Source organism: Notolepis coatsorum, assembly GCF_963971535.1.
Source record: "Notolepis coatsorum genome assembly, chromosome: 20".
Classification (NCBI taxonomy): domain Eukaryota; kingdom Metazoa; phylum Chordata; class Actinopteri; order Aulopiformes; family Paralepididae; genus Notolepis; species Notolepis coatsorum.
In genome coordinates this window covers 5,698,073-5,715,226 of record NC_140184.1, presented here as the reverse complement: position 1 = coordinate 5,715,226, position 17,154 = coordinate 5,698,073, and the positions used below count along the sequence as shown (strand labels likewise).

The 17,154-nt window shown below is 42.8% G+C and overlaps 1 protein-coding gene across 2 annotated transcripts; it reads left to right on the top strand.

The window, feature by feature from the left end:
- The first annotated feature begins 4,463 nt into the window (after window positions 1-4,463).
- prrg4 (proline rich Gla (G-carboxyglutamic acid) 4 (transmembrane)) lies at window positions 4,464-16,111 on the top strand. Of its 2 annotated transcripts, none has more exons than XM_084337433.1 (7): window positions 4,464-4,674; window positions 4,982-5,107; window positions 9,212-9,375; window positions 9,484-9,511; window positions 12,956-13,097; window positions 13,768-13,959; window positions 14,765-16,111. In XM_084337433.1, the coding sequence occupies exons 2-7, from the start codon at window positions 4,996-4,998 to the stop codon at window positions 14,802-14,804; spliced, it is 678 nt and encodes a 225-aa protein (XP_084193559.1). In that variant the 5' UTR covers window positions 4,464-4,674; window positions 4,982-4,995; the 3' UTR covers window positions 14,805-16,111. The 2 variants fall into 2 exon arrangements, with proteins under 2 accessions (XP_084193559.1, XP_084193560.1); XM_084337434.1 differs by having other exon boundaries at window positions 4,933-5,107.
- Window positions 16,112-17,154: the final 1,043 nt, after the last annotated feature.

The following is a 17,154-nucleotide window of genomic DNA, read 5'->3' as shown; positions in this document are numbered from 1 at the left end:
TACACATATAGTAAAGAACTATGTGCAGGTAAGTACAAACGGGTGAGGATAGGTATGCTGTGTGAATAAATATATATATATATAGTATACAGCATTATATTACATGCTATCATACAGAACTACGGGTTATGTGCAGGGTATACAGAAAGTATATGAGGTTATATGCAGGTATATTCAGACAAATAAGATGTATATATGCGGTAATATAAAGATATAAATGTAAATATGCTGTATACAGCACTGTTGTACATGCTATCATACAGAATATAATGGGTAGACAGTGAAGCAGTAGGTAGGTATAAGTTGAGTATAGGCAACAGAGTTCAGAGTGTTAACTAATGTGAAAACGAAACACATTAGCCCAGCTGTGGGACACGCCATCGATCTTAACTGTGCTTTTATGTCTTGTGCAAGAGGGGGCAATATCATCTGACATCACACTCCAGATAAGGTTTGGAATTTGGCATTTGCATCGCCCCCTGTATCAACATTCCTCTGGGTAGATGTAGAACACTGACAGTGTCCAGAGACGTAAGTCGAGTACAGGAGAGGAGAAGGACTCTTTGCTGCCCTTCAATTAGCACCATCCAGTAGTCTGCCAGAGAGTGGCTGATTGCACCCTATCTCTTCTTTACATAAACAGTGGCCTAGAACCAGACGCAGATAGATCTCTTTACATGGAGAGTGTGAGACATAAACACAATTGACTTATCTTAAACCCGCCTTCTTTTCCTGATCCTCCAATCACAACGGTTTCTCCCCTTGGACAGAGGTTTTCGAGTTGGGTCATTTCACAGGACAGGCTGAACAGGGTGAGCTCATTTATCTGGGTGGACACTGCTACACGTGTTGTTGAGGCTGTGTGTGATGTGTTTACCCAGTCAACAATTAGCCTGTATACCTACAACAACTACAAAGTTGCTAGCTACAGGCACCATTCTTTGAAGCGGAGAGAACGGACAAGTATCTTAGGCACACCTCTCCTCCAACTGCAGTGGATCCGTTACATCCTCTTAGGTCCCTGAGTTCACAACAGTCAAGAATAGCCTGATTTAATAGTCCTATTGAAAGCAAAGACTAGTGTTAACGTACAGAGAGTGTGGATTAAAGTGCAAAGACGAGTGTTAACATAAAAAGCACAGTTGGGTCATTTGGGTGAAATATTTCTGTACATGTGTAGACACCTGAATATGTCTAACAATAATTCAATGTGTCTAACCTAATTCCTTGTACTCTACTGTGTTCAGGATAACGTTGTGTAAACTCCCCTACCTAACATTGACATTTAATAGTGGAGCAGGCACTGGACTGCCGCCAGGGGGAGCTGGTGTGACGTTGGGCAGGAGAGACAACAGGTGAAGAAGGGCTGGCTGAAGGCAGAACTCAGACAGCGGGACTGCCTCTTCGTCGTTTTGACACAGAAGCAAGCGGACGCGTAGAGCCGGAGCTCTAGACACTAAAGACACGCGAGATATGACCCCCGTCACGGGCCGGGTTAGTAATGTCGTATGCGATAGCTTAGCTGCCAGTTAATGCTAAAGAGACATTGTGAACAAAGAAGCAGACGTGCTACTGCCAAAGAGTGCTGTAGATATTGCACACGTTGCGTTCTAGTTAAAGTATAAGCGACAGGGGGTCGTCCCGACCCACAGTTTAGCTTCAGTTAGGCCTAGCACCACAGTTTAGCCCGCGTGTCGCTCCACCTCCCCAGCCCAGCAGCGGACCCCTCAACGGACGTCGCCGGACTACACCCACCTCCAGTCGTCACCTGCCTAACGTCAACCCAGCCCGCCTCTGCCTGTCACAGGTGACAAGCACGGGACCGTTCGACGGCCATCTCGCAACACGGACATTCGTTGCGGGAGCAGGCCAGCCCTTGGTTAAGTACACATGAGCCAGTTACAGTGAGCACTCCAAGTGCTGGAACCTGGGGTAAACATTCTCTTTGTGCGGAGCATGCCCTTTAAGGGCGAAGAGAATCAGTACTTTGAACTGGCACGTGTACCAGTGATTAGGGGCCCCCCGACGTTTGTTATTTTGGGGAATGCCGGCTTAGACAGGCTTTTTGTTTCAACTGTGGGCCCACTGTAGTTTCTGGTTTCTGTGTTGCGCAGTTAATTTGTGCAGACAGCACGTGTGGATAATAATAATCTTTCCCATCGAATAGCTCACGGAGCTAGCCAGTACCCTCTCTCTCTCTACCTGCGGGTGAATGAAAAGTGTCTTAACCTTTACGGGGACCTGTTTCATTACAGTAGAGTGTACGATCTAAGTGCCATGCATTGTGCCTTGTATTGACTGCATGATAACTTATATAAAAGAGAGGCGTACAAATGGGAGCACTGTGTGCATGTCTGTTAATGTGCATTATTGTTTAACCCCTTCTTACCCACAGCCTATACATCATTCGGACAGGTCTCTGCTCATCAGCAAGGAAAGGTACTGCTTTGGGGAGAAAGTATATCGTCTATCACTACTGCCACCGGGTGTGGGAGGGTGCAGGAAGTATTAAGGGAAGTGTGGGTGTGTGGGGAATTACTGCGAGTCGCCCTGGAGGGCAAGAAGGACCAGCGCACCACCCCTAGGTTAGTAAATCCTAGGCCCCATCCACTCCATCTGCTAAAGCTCCACTCTAATACTCCTGCACTACAGTCGGGGACTCAGCTGGACCCAGATCTGCTGCGTTCCCACTACCTGGTGACAGTGTACATCTACTCTCATAAAGTAACTAACCTTACTGTCATGCACTTGTCCTAATAAACTAACCTACACTGTAACACGCAACACTTTGATGAATATTGTTACTCAGCTGATAGAGTTGTATCCTTCCTGATGACCTGTCATACAGAACTTGTAAGTCGCTTTGGATAAAAGCGTCAGCTAAATGACTAAATGTAAATGTACAGTAAATATCCTAACCCAATAATACACGAGACCCTCTTCTTGGGACCAAGTAAGGTTTCGTCGATAATCTAATGTACAGTTACCCCCCCCCCCCCCCACCCAACCACCTCCAATGTAGTTTCCCCCCCCCCCACCTACCCAACCACCTCCAATTTACCCCCCCCCCCCAACCACCTCCAATGTACAGTTCCCCCCCACCCCACCACCTCCAATGTACAGTTTCCCACCCCCCTCCACCCCACCTACCCAACCTCCTCCAATGTACAGTTTCTTCGTCAAATGTATATACTCTTTTTTTTAGACTCTTTTTGTATCACAAACAATACTGTATTTGTAAATCTGGTATGTCATAAATGTAGCAGTACTGTCTATGTATGTCATGTTATGATGAATTGAAAATGGGGGACCCTGATGTAAACTGCAATTCAACACTGGCCCCTGTAAATATCCTAACCCAACCCCCTCCAATGTACAGTCATTTACCTAGTATGGTTTTGTCAATAGTCCAATGTACAATTTTGTTTGTTTGTACAGTGTCTCCCCCCCCCCCCTCAATGTACAGTTTTGCCAATGTACAGTCATTTACCTAGTATGGTTTTGTCAATAGTCCAATGTACAATTTTGTTTGTACAGTGTCTCCCCCACCCCCCCTCAATGTACAGTTTTGCTTGTTTATACAGTGTGCCCCCCCCCCCCCAACCACCTCCAATGTAGATTACCCAGTATGGTTGTCAATATCCCAGTGTACCCAACCCCCCCCCCACCCAACCTCCTCCAATGTACAGTTTCTACGTCAAATGTATATACTCCCTTTTCCTGACTCCTTCTGTATCACAAACAGTACTGTATTTGCAAATCTGGTATGTCATAAATGTATAGATGTAGCAGTACTGACTATCTGTATGTCATGTATGTCATATATGTCCTGATTAATTGAAAATGGGGGACCCTGATGTAAACAAGACGAAAGTCTTTCTCTGGTCTGCATCCCCTTAACAATTGTGTGTATTGAGCTGTACTGTATTGTACCCATTCTGCAATCTGTTAATAAAGTTTTCAATCAATCAATCAATCAATCAATCAATCAACAAGACGAAAGTCAAGACGAAAATCTTTCTGTGGTCTGCATCCCCTTAACTTGAGTCGTACTGTGTATTGTACCCATTCTGCAATCTGTTAATAACATGTTCAATCAATCAATCAAACATGATACTATATATATTACTCGAGGTTTGTTTGTGTGGTAATTGTAGTTTGAGTTTTACTTGAACTTCTGTTTCTGTGGTTTGAGGTGCCACCTACTAGTGTCTATCAGGAAGTTGTCGAATCACCAAAAGTAGATGCTAGATCGGACGGCCCGTGAAGAAAATGTTACTATACGGTGAAAAGGTTAGTTGTTTTAAAGGTTTTTAGGTAATGTGGGTCTGGTGGTGGTTACGGTGTGTGGCTTTACTTTGCAGCTTTGCCTTTGACCCAAACAACTGAAACTGAAACCAACGCCGATGACGCGGCCGATCTAGCAGCAGCAAATATACAGGCGAACACGTCCGATTGGTTGTACAGGACAGGTGAGCTGCTGAACTCCTACTTGTTTGTAGTCAAACTAAAAACAAAAACAATTGTATTTGCTTTTCCCGGAACGCCGTTGTTGTAAGTAAATGACTACCTGGACATATAGTTACGGTCTTTGTGAATGATGTACCTCGTTAATAAACGTCCCAAAAGGATATTTAAACAACACATCTCGGCTCCTTCTGTCGACCTCTCAAGGTAAACATTTCTTCCTGATTCAACGTCGAGTTTAGATCATCACCACACCTACAGTATATACATATAGGAATGCTTTCCATGAGCCACCTTCAAACCTTGTATTGTTTATTTGCAATGACTTGTAAATCCTGATACTTCTTACTGCTTTGTAAATAGTTTAAAAACAGTAGCCTATACAGCAACACACACTACTAGCCTACTGCTCCTCTGAATGTGTGTTTGTGCTGTTATTAATCTACAAACTCGCTCCATCAACAGGTGAATGTCTGGCCATGATGTTGTTATTGCATCTCTACTCTTTCAACAGGTGAATGTCTGGCCATGATGTTGTTATTGCATCTATATCTACTGTTCCAACTGCTTCCCCGGGGAGACTCTGCCTGCGCGAGGAGGCTGCAGGACACGGGAGGAGCACAGGAGCAGCTCAAAGAAGGTGAGATATCTTTTTTTTAGTATTGATTTTTTTTTTTTTTTTTTTTTTTTTTTATATATTTTTTTTTTGCGTTTTATTGCTAGTGGGCAGTCCAGTAGAGAGAGACAGAGGAGGGGGAAGACATTCGGTAAATAACGACGGGTTCGGGAGTCGAACCCGGGTCGGCCGTGTCGCGGCTGAGCGCGCTATGTGGTTCGCCACTGGGGCGCCCCTGAAAACTTTATTAACAGATTGCAGAATGGGTACGATACACAGTACGGCTCAATACACACAATTGTTAAGGGGATGCAGACCAGAGAAAGACTTTCGTCTTGTTTACATCAGGGTCCCCCATTTTCAATTCATCATACATTTGATGAAGAATAACATGTACATTTGACGAAGAAACTGTACATTGGAGGTGGGGGGGGGTTGTACATTGGAGGTGGTTGGGTGGGTGGGGGATGGGTAGGCGGGATGGGGGGTAACTGTACATTGGATTATCGACAAGCCCTTACTTGGTCCCAAGCAGAGGGTCTTGTGTATTACTGGGTTAGGATATTTACTGTACATTGGAGGGGGTTGGGTTAGGACATTTGCAGGGGCCAGTTTCGAATTGCAGTCTCCCGTAGGTGCTCTTTGAGAGTGGTTTTAAAAGTGGGTAGTGATTCACATTCCTTTACAGCTTTGGGTAGGACGTTCCACATTGATGTGGTGTAACGGAGGTACCGCAGTATATCCACAGTCACAATGGTACAAGTAGTTCAGTGGCTGTGGATGATAAGCGGTACTGCAAGTAAACTCACTCCCCAGAGGCATACAAACTGAGTTCTTAGGAGGGATATCCTTTCTTGGCGCAGCGGTTTGTGATGTCGGCCCCGGTGCAGAGAGACCGGGGTTCAACTCCCACTCAGGGCGATCCCTTAACAGGGGTCGAATCGAAATACACAACGCAGTAAGATCACACCGGTTATAGTGGCATAATTGCGAAACGTGTTTAGTCCCTTGTTTGAGCTGAATCTGGGTTTAACATGATTTGTGGAACTCCCTCTGGTGTTGTGGTTGTGGTATTCACTGACCTTTGGGAAGTATTTTGACATGTACATGGGTACCTTGGTCGTGTAGTGTATCTTGTAGACCAGGCCAATTGCAAGTTGCTGTACTCTGTCGTGTACTCTAAGCCATGATAGCCATCCTATGTTGTCAAAGAGAGCAGGGGTGAGGTGGGTTCTAGGAGTAAGGTCAAGCAGTAGTCTGACCAGTTTGTTTTGTGATGTTTGTAATTTTGTTTTTAGCGCCTTTGAGGTGCTTTGGTACCATGAGGTGCAAGCATAGTCGTAGTACCCTTGAATTAGTGCTCCTGCCAGAGTCTTCAGGGTATGCTTGTTTACCAGAGAGGAGATCCAGTACAAGAATCTAGTTCATTGGTTGACTTTTTTTTTATTACATTGGATGCCATTTTGTCACAGGAAAGATTTGCCTCTAGGATGGAACCTAGGTATGTAATTTCATCTTTCCTTGTGACAATATTGTCACCCACTGTAACTGGGAAGCCGTCGGCCTTGCTGAGTTTGTTATTTGAACCGAAGAGAATGGACTCTGTTTTACCCAGGTGTAATGATAGTTTGTTGTCATCGAGCCAGGTGCAGATTTAGCCTAGTTCAGAGCTGAGGCTTTTTTCAACCTGTAACTTGTTCTTGTCAGAGACCAGCAGGGCTGAGTCGTCCGCGAACAGGAACAAGTTGCAGTCACAAGCTGACGACATGTCATTTGCATAAATTAGGAACAGTAGCGGTCCTAGTATGCTTCCTTGTGGAACACCACAGCTCACTGGGGGGGGGGGGGGGTAGGGTACCGTTTACCTCCACCATCTGTTCTCTCCCCTCCAGGTAGGATTGCATCCAGCTCACGACTATCAAAACCAATTGCTTTTAGCTTGTCAATCAGAATGGAGTGATTGACAGTGTCGAAGGCCTTTTGTATGACCATGCCGCAGTATTTGCCCGTGTCCACCTCTTGTTTGATGTGGTCGTTCAAATAGAGAAGGCATGTGTCAGTGGAGTGGGATGTTCTGAAGCCAGATTGGTAGGGGTGTAACGGTACACAAAAACCATGGTTCGGTACGTACCTCAGTTTTGAAGTCACGGTTCGGTACAGGTTTTTGTTTTCGGTACAGTGGGGGAAAGTTTGGCTTTCCATGTTCCACTCAGGGGTGATGTAGTGTGCAGTAACTAATTATACTTGTAGGGCTGTCAACGAATATTCTATATTGAAATTAATAATCGACTTGTAAAGAAAAGAAAAAATAATAATAATTATATTAGATTGTGAAAAAAAAACAGCCCCCGGTGGCCATTAACACATTGTGCGCCAAGAACGGCGTAAATCGTTATTGCCCGCCATGCGTTGAACGCCAACAACGGCGTATCACGTGTTTGGGATCAATATTTAATTTTTTCGCCATGGCATTCATAATTCATCCAGCCTCCCTCCGGATCGCACCCTGTTCTGATATTGCAACGCCTCAATACTGCCGCCTGGTGGATGGTCGGGCGAGTTACACTCACACCAAACCGGAAGTGGCGATCGGTGCATAGAGGAAATTCCTCCGCCAGAGATATATTGTGGCGTGGATCAATATACACACTCAAGTGCATTTGGATCGCTTTCGAAATGCAATAATCAATATGATTTCGGCGTTTATTGCGTCATACAAACCGGAAATGGATCTAGCAGATCGACGTCAAATAATTGGGATATTTTTTCTCCAGTCTCATCGGCGAACGGTAAGAGGACACTAATGTTACTTTCAGCTTGATTGTCCATTTCTTTGTTTGCAATCAGTCTGATCAATATATCAACCCATACTAAATAAAGCCGTTACTGATGATCAAGGAATTATAAACGACCCCCCCCCTTTCCTTCACGCATGATGAAGCATAATGTATACCGATCATATACATTTGAATTTTTTTATATAGTGTGTATAGGAAAGAAACGCCAATCGATAATCTATCATTATGCTTCAGGGCCTATAACTAGCGTTTTTGGAATTACAGCAGAAAAGCTTAAAAACATACTTATATTCTCGATGGTATTAACACAACAATGTATGAATGAAAAAATATAACGTTCCCACATCCGGAACGATAGATACCCGATGTTGAATGGGCCATAGTAATGCAGATATAGCTATAATATTTAAAAAGTTATAGCCCTGCAAAGAAGGTAAACATCTCCATAGGCTTACAGCGGTGGCAGAGAGGGCATAATGATGGGCACAATGCATGGCGCCCAATGTGTTAACATACCGTTGTATTTGTTCGGTACACACTGAAACGGTTCAGTTCGGTACGGATACGTGTACCGTTACACCCCTACAGATTAGAATTTGAAGATTCGATTTTTTCCGCGAGGTACTTTTTGACCTGTTCGTATACTATTTTTTCCATGACTTTCGAGATGGAGGTAAGAATAGAAACAGGGCGGTAGTTGCCTGGATCTAATTTGCTGCCCTTTTGGTGCAGGGGGGTTACTCTCGCAATTTTGAAGTCTTTGGGTACGTGTCCCTGTTTTATGGAGAGGTTTATTATGTGTGTGATGACTGGGGTGATGGCGGCTGCTGAGTCTCTGAGGAATTTGGAGGGGATATTGTCATGGCCAGTGGCCTTGTTAGGTTGGAGGGCGCTCAGTTTTTTGAGTACCTCAGCTGTTGCAGACCATAGAAAGACTTTCGTCTTGTTTACTTCAGGGTCCCCCATTCTCAATTCATCATAACATACGGTATATGACATACAGGTAGACAGTACTGTTGCATCTAGACATTTATGACATACCAGATCTACAAATATACAGTACTGTTTATGAGTACAAAAAAAGTCTAAAAAGAGAGTATATACATTTGAGGGGGAAGAAACTGGACATTTTCAGGGGCCAGTTTCGAATTGCAGTCTCCCGTAGGTGCTCTTTGAGAGTGGTTTTGAATGTGGGTAGTGATTCACATTTAGTAGAAGTTGGGAAGAGCTGTAACTTGCATTACGTTGCATTGATCAACCTATATTCATTTATTTTCGTTCATTGAACTTAATGTTATGGGCTTTTTGTAAATTTGATTTATTCATTTAGTTTTTGTGGATGAGGAGGTGGCAAAGAAGTTCTTGGGACGCCATCTACTGTTCAACCGATTCGACTTTGAGGCCTTCACTCCTGGAAATTTGGAGAGGGAGTGCTATGAAGAAGTCTGCAACTATGAGGAAGCCCGGGAGGTTTTTGAAAACGATGCAGATACAGTTAAGTGATGCGGTCCTCATGGAGATGATGCATTCTGAGTTTGATTCTTTTGAAGAGGAGCAAAAGCCTTGAGGGCCAATATACTGATTCTGATTTTTACTTTGCAGCAAGCATTCTGGAAGAAGTACAACGAGGGTACGTATGGGTGTTCAGTTTCACAGCTATACCTGCAACATCAGATTATTTTAATATTCAAAGCTGTCGTGCCCTGACTTGAGTGAATGAATAAAAACTTTTATTTAAAGACACCACAGCTACATTGGACCAGTCACAGTGGACAGACCAGATGTGGTGTTTGCGTGTTTATAGCACAAGTGCTAGTTTTCACCCCCAGTCCATTGAGGCTTTTCTAAAAGATAGAATAAAATGAACAGTGTAACACAGAATTAAATCACAAATCAGAACAAATGGTTGACGGGACAAGAGTCCATGATCAAAACAACAAACACCGGGCAAAAGGCCAAAACGTAACTAGTGGTGGACTGCAGGGCCAGAGAGGCCAGATAATGTGATTTGACATTAATCAGGCTATTTAAAAGTGTAACAAATAGTCATTGGCTTCACAGGTCTTACCTTTTGAGTAAACCTTGGAGTGAGACTTTGTGTCCATCGCAGTTTCGCACATGCAGCAGTTTTCTTTATAATCTGATCTTTTGAAAAATAAAATAATAGGTCATTTTATTTCCTGCTACTGGCCCTGCTTTATCTTTAGATCCTGTTGTCTGTTCTCAACAACTGCAAAACAGGCTCAGTGTGACACGCACACACGCACACACGCACACACGTGCACTTGGCTGACTAACAAAATAAATAAGAAATGTTCTTATTGTTGTTTTTCCCATTTCATTATTATTACCGGGTATTTTCATATATTTATTCACAAGCGAGTTTAAATTAGTGTTTGGAGTACATTTTGAATAATTTGGTCTACTGTAGGCTGGCTACAACAAAGCCTTCTACTCCCTAGTTGTTCTAATTGTAGTCTGGTAGCGTTCAGGTCACCTTATTGAGCAAAGCTTTCCATCAGTGGATAACCGCTGCATCCTCCGTAGGCCATCGGGAACATTGTTTCCTTACCCCTCGTAGTGTTGACACATAATCAAAGAACAGCAGTGTGGCATCTGGAACGCCCCATGACACCCCGAAGGAAAGTCTAGCATGTTAGAATTTGTTGCCTTTTTTCTTCTAGTGTGACAATTCCTGCATGGTTGTCTTTTGACTTTGGACAAAAATGAGAAGTCCAAACCAAACTCCTCCTCACCCTGTCTCCTGGCCAAGACACAGAGAGATTTTATGATGCTATATGATAACCATGACCAATGTGAAAGACTGAAATATCATGTAGTCTGATCCTGGCATTAGTAGGCTAGGCTAATACCCGCCACTCAGCGTTTTTGGAATTGAATACATCGGATGTTGGAATTGAATACCTCTGATGTTGTACAGCGAGAGAGACAGGTTGACAGGCTCACTTGCCAGGTTATTTTTAGGTCAGGCACACGGTCCACACCTTTAGGATGACGACTCGCTTTGGTCAAGCGTGAGAAATGGGAAGTGTAGGGTAAGAGAGTGGAGACCATCATTTGCGTGTGTCTCACGCTCAATGCCATGTCATCATTATGTTTGTTATAGTGCTGTCAGGCGATTAAAAAAATGTATCTAATTAATTACAGGATTTGTAATTAATTAATCGAATTAATCGCATTTTAATCGCATAACCATTTTATGCCTGATATTCTATATTCTATAACTATAATCATATTTCAAATTGCATGTGTCCGGATGGCAGAATTCAGTACTGTATCTACAAAACCTTCTGTTTAATCATCTTCCATCTATTAATTTGCTTAGATTTTTCAGGTCTAGTCAATTTGAGCATGGTGTTATTCACAGTCAAAGATTAAAAAAAATGTATTGATATTCTCATTTGGTTCATTACAATTGACTCAAAATAAAAATGTCATTCAATCAATCACCGTGCAGATTGATTGATTGAATGAAAATGTTATTAACAGATTGCAGAATGGGTACAATACAGTACGGCTCAATACACACATTGTTAAGGGGATGCAGACCAGAGAAAGACTTTAGTCTTGTTTACATCAGGGTCCCCCATTTTCAATTCATAGTGAATTGTAAGTAAGGGTGCAACTTGCACCGTGCAATCCATTCTTTGTGGATCTAGCCCACAGTATTTCCGACACTGGGAATACATTCCCTGAGATTCATAGATGTCCCTAGAATCGGATACCAAGAACATGCAAATGGACCATATTAAAAGAAAAAGTCTGTAAATGTGTATTCTACATCATTATGGAATGAATGAGATACAAAAAAAATATTATATAAATAAGATTTTCTTTTTTTTTAATTAATTTTGAGTTAATTTTCATAACGCGATAATTTGCTGTGTAATTAATTAATCTAATTAACGCGATAAACTGACAGCCCTAGTTTGTGTTAATATAAGTTGACACAGGCAAGTTGTCACAGAATCACTCCTCAAATATCATCTCAAATATCATTACTGCATCAACATGAACAAAATTGAATACCCTTCCTATCGCTCTCCGGAACCCTTAGGGACACGGCAACATCTCCAGAGTCGGACAAGAAGATGGATGCCAATTACCTCTCTGTGCATTCAGTAGCAAGCTATCTGGCTGCAAGCTAGCCTAGCTTAGCACAAATGAATGGAAGCGGATACAGATCAGCTAGCCTAGCTGTTGACCAAAACGCCTCCCCTGGAGTTTTAAGCTAGAGAACCATGATAAACTTTTTGGAGGATCAAAAGTAAACTTATGGGACGTAGGCTTACGTTTAGGCAGTGGTGGAAGAAGTACACAGTTCCTCTACTTAAGTAAGAGTAGAAATACTCAGTTAAAAGAGTACTCTGGTAAAATTCAAATTCTACTTAAGTAAAAGTAGTATTTTGTTATTGAATGTACTTAAGTATCTAAAGTAAAAGTACACATTCTACATGACGTTTGTGTATCCATTGACCTATAGGTTGTGTTAAAGTGGTATGTGGTCCAGTTATGCTGCTCTGATTTAAAGGTGATGTTAAAGTGGTGTGTGGTCCAGTTATGCTGCTCTGATTAAAGGTGATGTTAAAGTGGTATGTAGTCCAGTTATGCTGCTCTGATTACGTTCTCTTGAAGTTGACGTTGCTTCAAATGTGAAAGTATATAATCTTCATACATTTTTTATTTTTTATATATTATGTTTTCTATGCAAAATCCTCTTCTTTAAACTAAAGTAACTAGTAACTGATGGGTTCAATAAATGTAGTAGAGTAAACGTATAAAGTTCCCTAAAATGAAATTGCACTCAAAAGTACAAGTAGCTCAAATGTACTTTGAGTACAGTACTTGAGTAAAAATACTTAGTTACTCTCCACCACTGCGTTTAGGAAACCTGTATTTGTAAAAGACTAGAAGACCTACACGGCTTCAAAAATCTTCTCAACATGCATTTTATTCCCAGGTGGGCCAACAACTCACTGCCACTAAATGTAACTACTAGCTTTCCACCTCAGCCATACATTCAGCCTTGTATACTCTCCGTGATGATCCACAGATAAGGACAAGCGTCCATCGCGGGTGGATGTGACATCTCTACTGGTGGGCTTGATCGCCGCTGGCGTGGTCATTGTCATCATAGGCCTTCTGGTGTGGTACTACTGCCAGGACAAGTGTAGGGAGGACTTTTCCCGTGCCGGGTAAGTGAAGTGTTGTTGTTGTTATATATTATTGTCGCTGCTAAAGGGATACTTTGACATTTAGAATTTGAGTAGTGAATGTGTGAATGTGGATGTGTGTGCAATGAATGTAGATGGATGGGTTAGTGTTCCAGTGAGTCCACATTGAGCAGCCTGGTGGCCTGGGGATAGAAGCTCCCTCTGAGTCTCTGTACTGGCCATGAGACTCCGGTAGCGCTTGCCTGGGGATAGAAGCACCTTCTGAGTCTCGCCGTACTGGCCATGAGACTCCTGTAGCGCTAGCTTGACTGCAACAGTGCAAAGAGGCAGATGTTTGGGTGGCTAGAGTCTTTGACTATTCTCTTAGCCTTGGCCCATTGGACATTTGTGCGATTGACGTGGGATGGAAAAGTTCTCTCATTCCTCCTTCAGTTTCCTCAAAATGTACTCTAGCATTAGCATCCAATCCATTACAGCCACGGCTATCTGCAGGCCAACTTGTTTCAACGAAGAACGCTAACGCGCCACCACTATAGAGAAACTGAAGGACAAATGTAGAACTTCTCCCGACCACATGGGACAAGTGTCTTGAGGACCAGCTGAAATTCAAGGCTTAAAATGCATGAAGTCTTGTCACCCTACCGGCTAGATTCTCATAAAGTGTGTGTGTGTGGCGCTACCCCTCTTCCAGTTCCACCCGGTCAAGGCGGTCAAGGCGCAGTAACGCCTCTCTAATCATTCGGAGACTGGAGGAAGTGTCCCTCCAGCCGGTGCTCCCGCCCCCACCACCTGTAGACGAGGTTGACGCCCCGGGTCTGCCCTCCTATGAGCAGGCGATAGCCAAATGTGGACCGCACGATGCCCCCCCTCCTCCATATCCCGGGTATTTATATTTACATAGTCGGCACTCTCATTTCTACCTTACACCAGTAAAACTAAAAAGTGACTCCAGTCCAATATTTTTTAAATAATTTTTTTTTAACCTTACATACAAATGGGTCAAATGAACATTGAATGTTGAATGGCGATGGGAAACGGCATCTTGCCATGATATGTAAATGGTAAATGGACTGCATTTATATAGTGCTTTACAATTTATGCCTCACATTCATTCACACACCGACGCCGGAGGCGACCATGCAAGGTGCCAACCTGCTCATTGGGTGCAGTTTAGGGGTTAAGTGTCTTGCTCAAGGACACTTCGAGGCACTGCCGGAAGGAGCGGGAATTGAACCGGGAACCGTCTGATTACCAGACGATCGCTCTAACAAACCGATGTTAAAAAAGGAAGGAATATCTCTCAGCACAACACGGTTCAAACTTTTTTTTTAAGGTAAGAAATTCAGTGGGACAGAAAAAATAGGCGTCACGTCATTGACCCTACATGCAAACTCCACACAGAAGGGCCCAGGAGATACCCCACCTGGGTACCTGGTAGGCGGGAATCGAACCCAGGACCTTTCTTGCTGTGAAGCGACAGTGTTCACCACTACACCACTGTCTACATTCAGTGTTCATTTGGCCAACTTGTCAGGCAAAAGGAGGAGAGGAAGAACTATCTATGGCAGTAGAGTTGCTTTTCTGTTTTTATTGGGTTTAAAATAGAACTATTGAAACGGAGGTATACAGATTCATCACACACCCTACACAAGCAATCCTAAATTATAAATTTTGTCTTCCCCTCTTAGCTCACGGCCAGGAAGTATTCGAGGAAGTATTCAACGATAGTATCTTGGAGACCAGGTATCTACATATTTGTCAACATGAAGCGGATGGTTTTGCTACTTACATGCACCTTGGGAAGTTCAAATCTAACCTACATTGAATTGTATAATTATACCATTGGACATTACAGAACCTAAAGATATTACTGTGATATTACCTTGTGCTTATGGCTAGTTTTTTCCTTCTGTAGTCTACATTTTAACTCTCTATAACATTTGCCATTTCTTTTTAGCCTTTGTAATTCTCTGTTCTTCATATTCACATTGATCTTGTAATATTTTTAACTGCCAGTGCCAAACCAGCTTGTTTTTCACTGTGTCCATATGTCTTTTCTTTCTTGGTACTGGTTTCTCAGGTATGATCATGCATTCTAATGGCTTTTAGTGTAACGTCAAACCTGTGTATGAGAGACCCACTGTTTAAAGTTTTGTTTCAGTGTTCGCCACATTTACTTTGAAAATGAAGAAACCATATTGTGTGTAGGCGGTTTATGCTATTTGCTGGAATAGTGCTAGTCTTAAAGGGATATTAGTACTTTTAGTAGAACTTACCACCTTATCCACTATCAACACCACCCCCCGCACCGCCCCCTTCCCCGCCCCCTCCCAATGTAGTCTCCTCCCCCTCGTATATTATATATATATATTATATATATATTGTCTGCACTGCGCAGTCGTGGAATCGCGAGGCCATAGATTTACAATAGATAGAAAGGGCACATTGTGGTGTATCATAATTAATTTGTTGAATACAATAGGATTTTTATAACGTTGACACAAATTAAAGAATATTTACACTAAGTTCTCTTTTACCTCTTATTTAATTCATTCATTAATTTAATTGTAGGCACTGTTTATATTGTACATAGTCCTGTGTGTTGTATATTGTGTCCTATGTTACTTTTGTGTTTATTGTCTCTTTCTATATACACCGTGGGAAGGGGGGCACGTAATTAAATTTTTCTGTATGTCTTGCACAAATTGGAAAATGACAAAGTTGACTGACTTTTTAACATGTGTCTAGTGTCGGACACTAATTGTAATGTTAAAAAAATGGATACTGCTGTAATATAAAGTGAAATTCTACCATGCCTCAATGTATCAACTTTAAACATACACTAAATGTTAATGTTAGAAATGTTAATTTCCATTATTTCCACCATGTGCAACATTTCCTAAGAACAGCAATGTCCATTCTATCAACTCCAAATCTGTGCTATGAGCTCAATTCTCCCGGTGCATGCAGAAGTAGAATTGCTGTCTTGTTTTGGATGAATGAGTAGAAATGAAAAACGGAAATCTTCTTTTATTAAAGTAGTTTTGACATGTGATATAGATAAAGATATTGTTTCATTGTGTATTGATTAACTTTACATTTGCTCTTCTTCTTCTTCTTCTTCTTTAGAATTTCCGGCAGTGTAGACGCATCGTGGCGTATTACTGCCCTCCGCAGTTCTTTTGATTGAGCTCTTCTTCTTCTTCTTCCTCTTCTTTCTTCTTTTGAATTTCCCGCAGTGTAGATGCAACATGGCGTATTACTGCCCTCCTCAGTTCTTATACTACGCTAGTAGTATGGTTTCCATATTATGGTCTCTGGTAAATCAACTTTTGATTGTTTACACTCTTCTTCTTCTTCTCATCTTCAAAACACATTACTATCGTCTCTGTCTCCTTCTTCTCTGCTCCTCTTGTCTGTCTCCTTCTTCTCTGCTCTTGTCATACAATATTGTCAACACCCAAAAAAAAATCACCCCCTCAGGCTCCGAAGCAGACCCAAACACGGAACAAAAAACACCCGACAGCCCACAAGTGCGGCCTCCACCCACAGCCGACCGCTCCAAAACAGCACCCAACCAGAACAAAGCAAAAACCAATGAACAAGAAAACATCTACAAAATGCAAACAAATGCACATCAAACGCCGAACAAAAACCACTCGGAGCACACCCGCCACCAGGCATGAGAAACAACAAGAAGCGACAGAGAGCCCCGGTGGGGAGATCAGGGGCCCCCCCGCCACCTCCCACCGCCCCCCATGTTCGGCCACATGCCCTCCGGCGACAAATGTGCCGTGAACAGCCTCCACCCAACATCCACCACACGCCCATTCACATTCCACAAACACCGCGACACCCATCCATCTCCACCCCATTCCAGCTGAACACCACTCCAAAGCAATCAACTGCAAGCAAAAGCCACACCCGGCAAGCCACCAAATGTCCCCCACCCCATGTCCACATCCACTTCAGAGCCCGAGAAAACCTGAGTCCCGATCTTGATCCACCTCCACCTCTCCAATCACAATCACGCTCTCAACATGGCGTATTACTGCCCTCCGCAGTTCTTATGCTTCGC

Coding starts and splice junctions, on each gene's coding strand:
- prrg4 (XM_084337433.1), top strand. CDS start 4,996: ATGATGTTGTTATTGCATCTATATCTACTGTTCCAACTGCTTCCCCGG. Junction 9,376..9,483: donor TTGAAAACGATGCAGATACA/GTTAAGTGATGC, acceptor TTTACTTTGCAG/CAAGCATTCTGGAAGAAGTA. Junction 9,512..12,955: donor CTGGAAGAAGTACAACGAGG/GTACGTATGGGT, acceptor GATGATCCACAG/ATAAGGACAAGCGTCCATCG.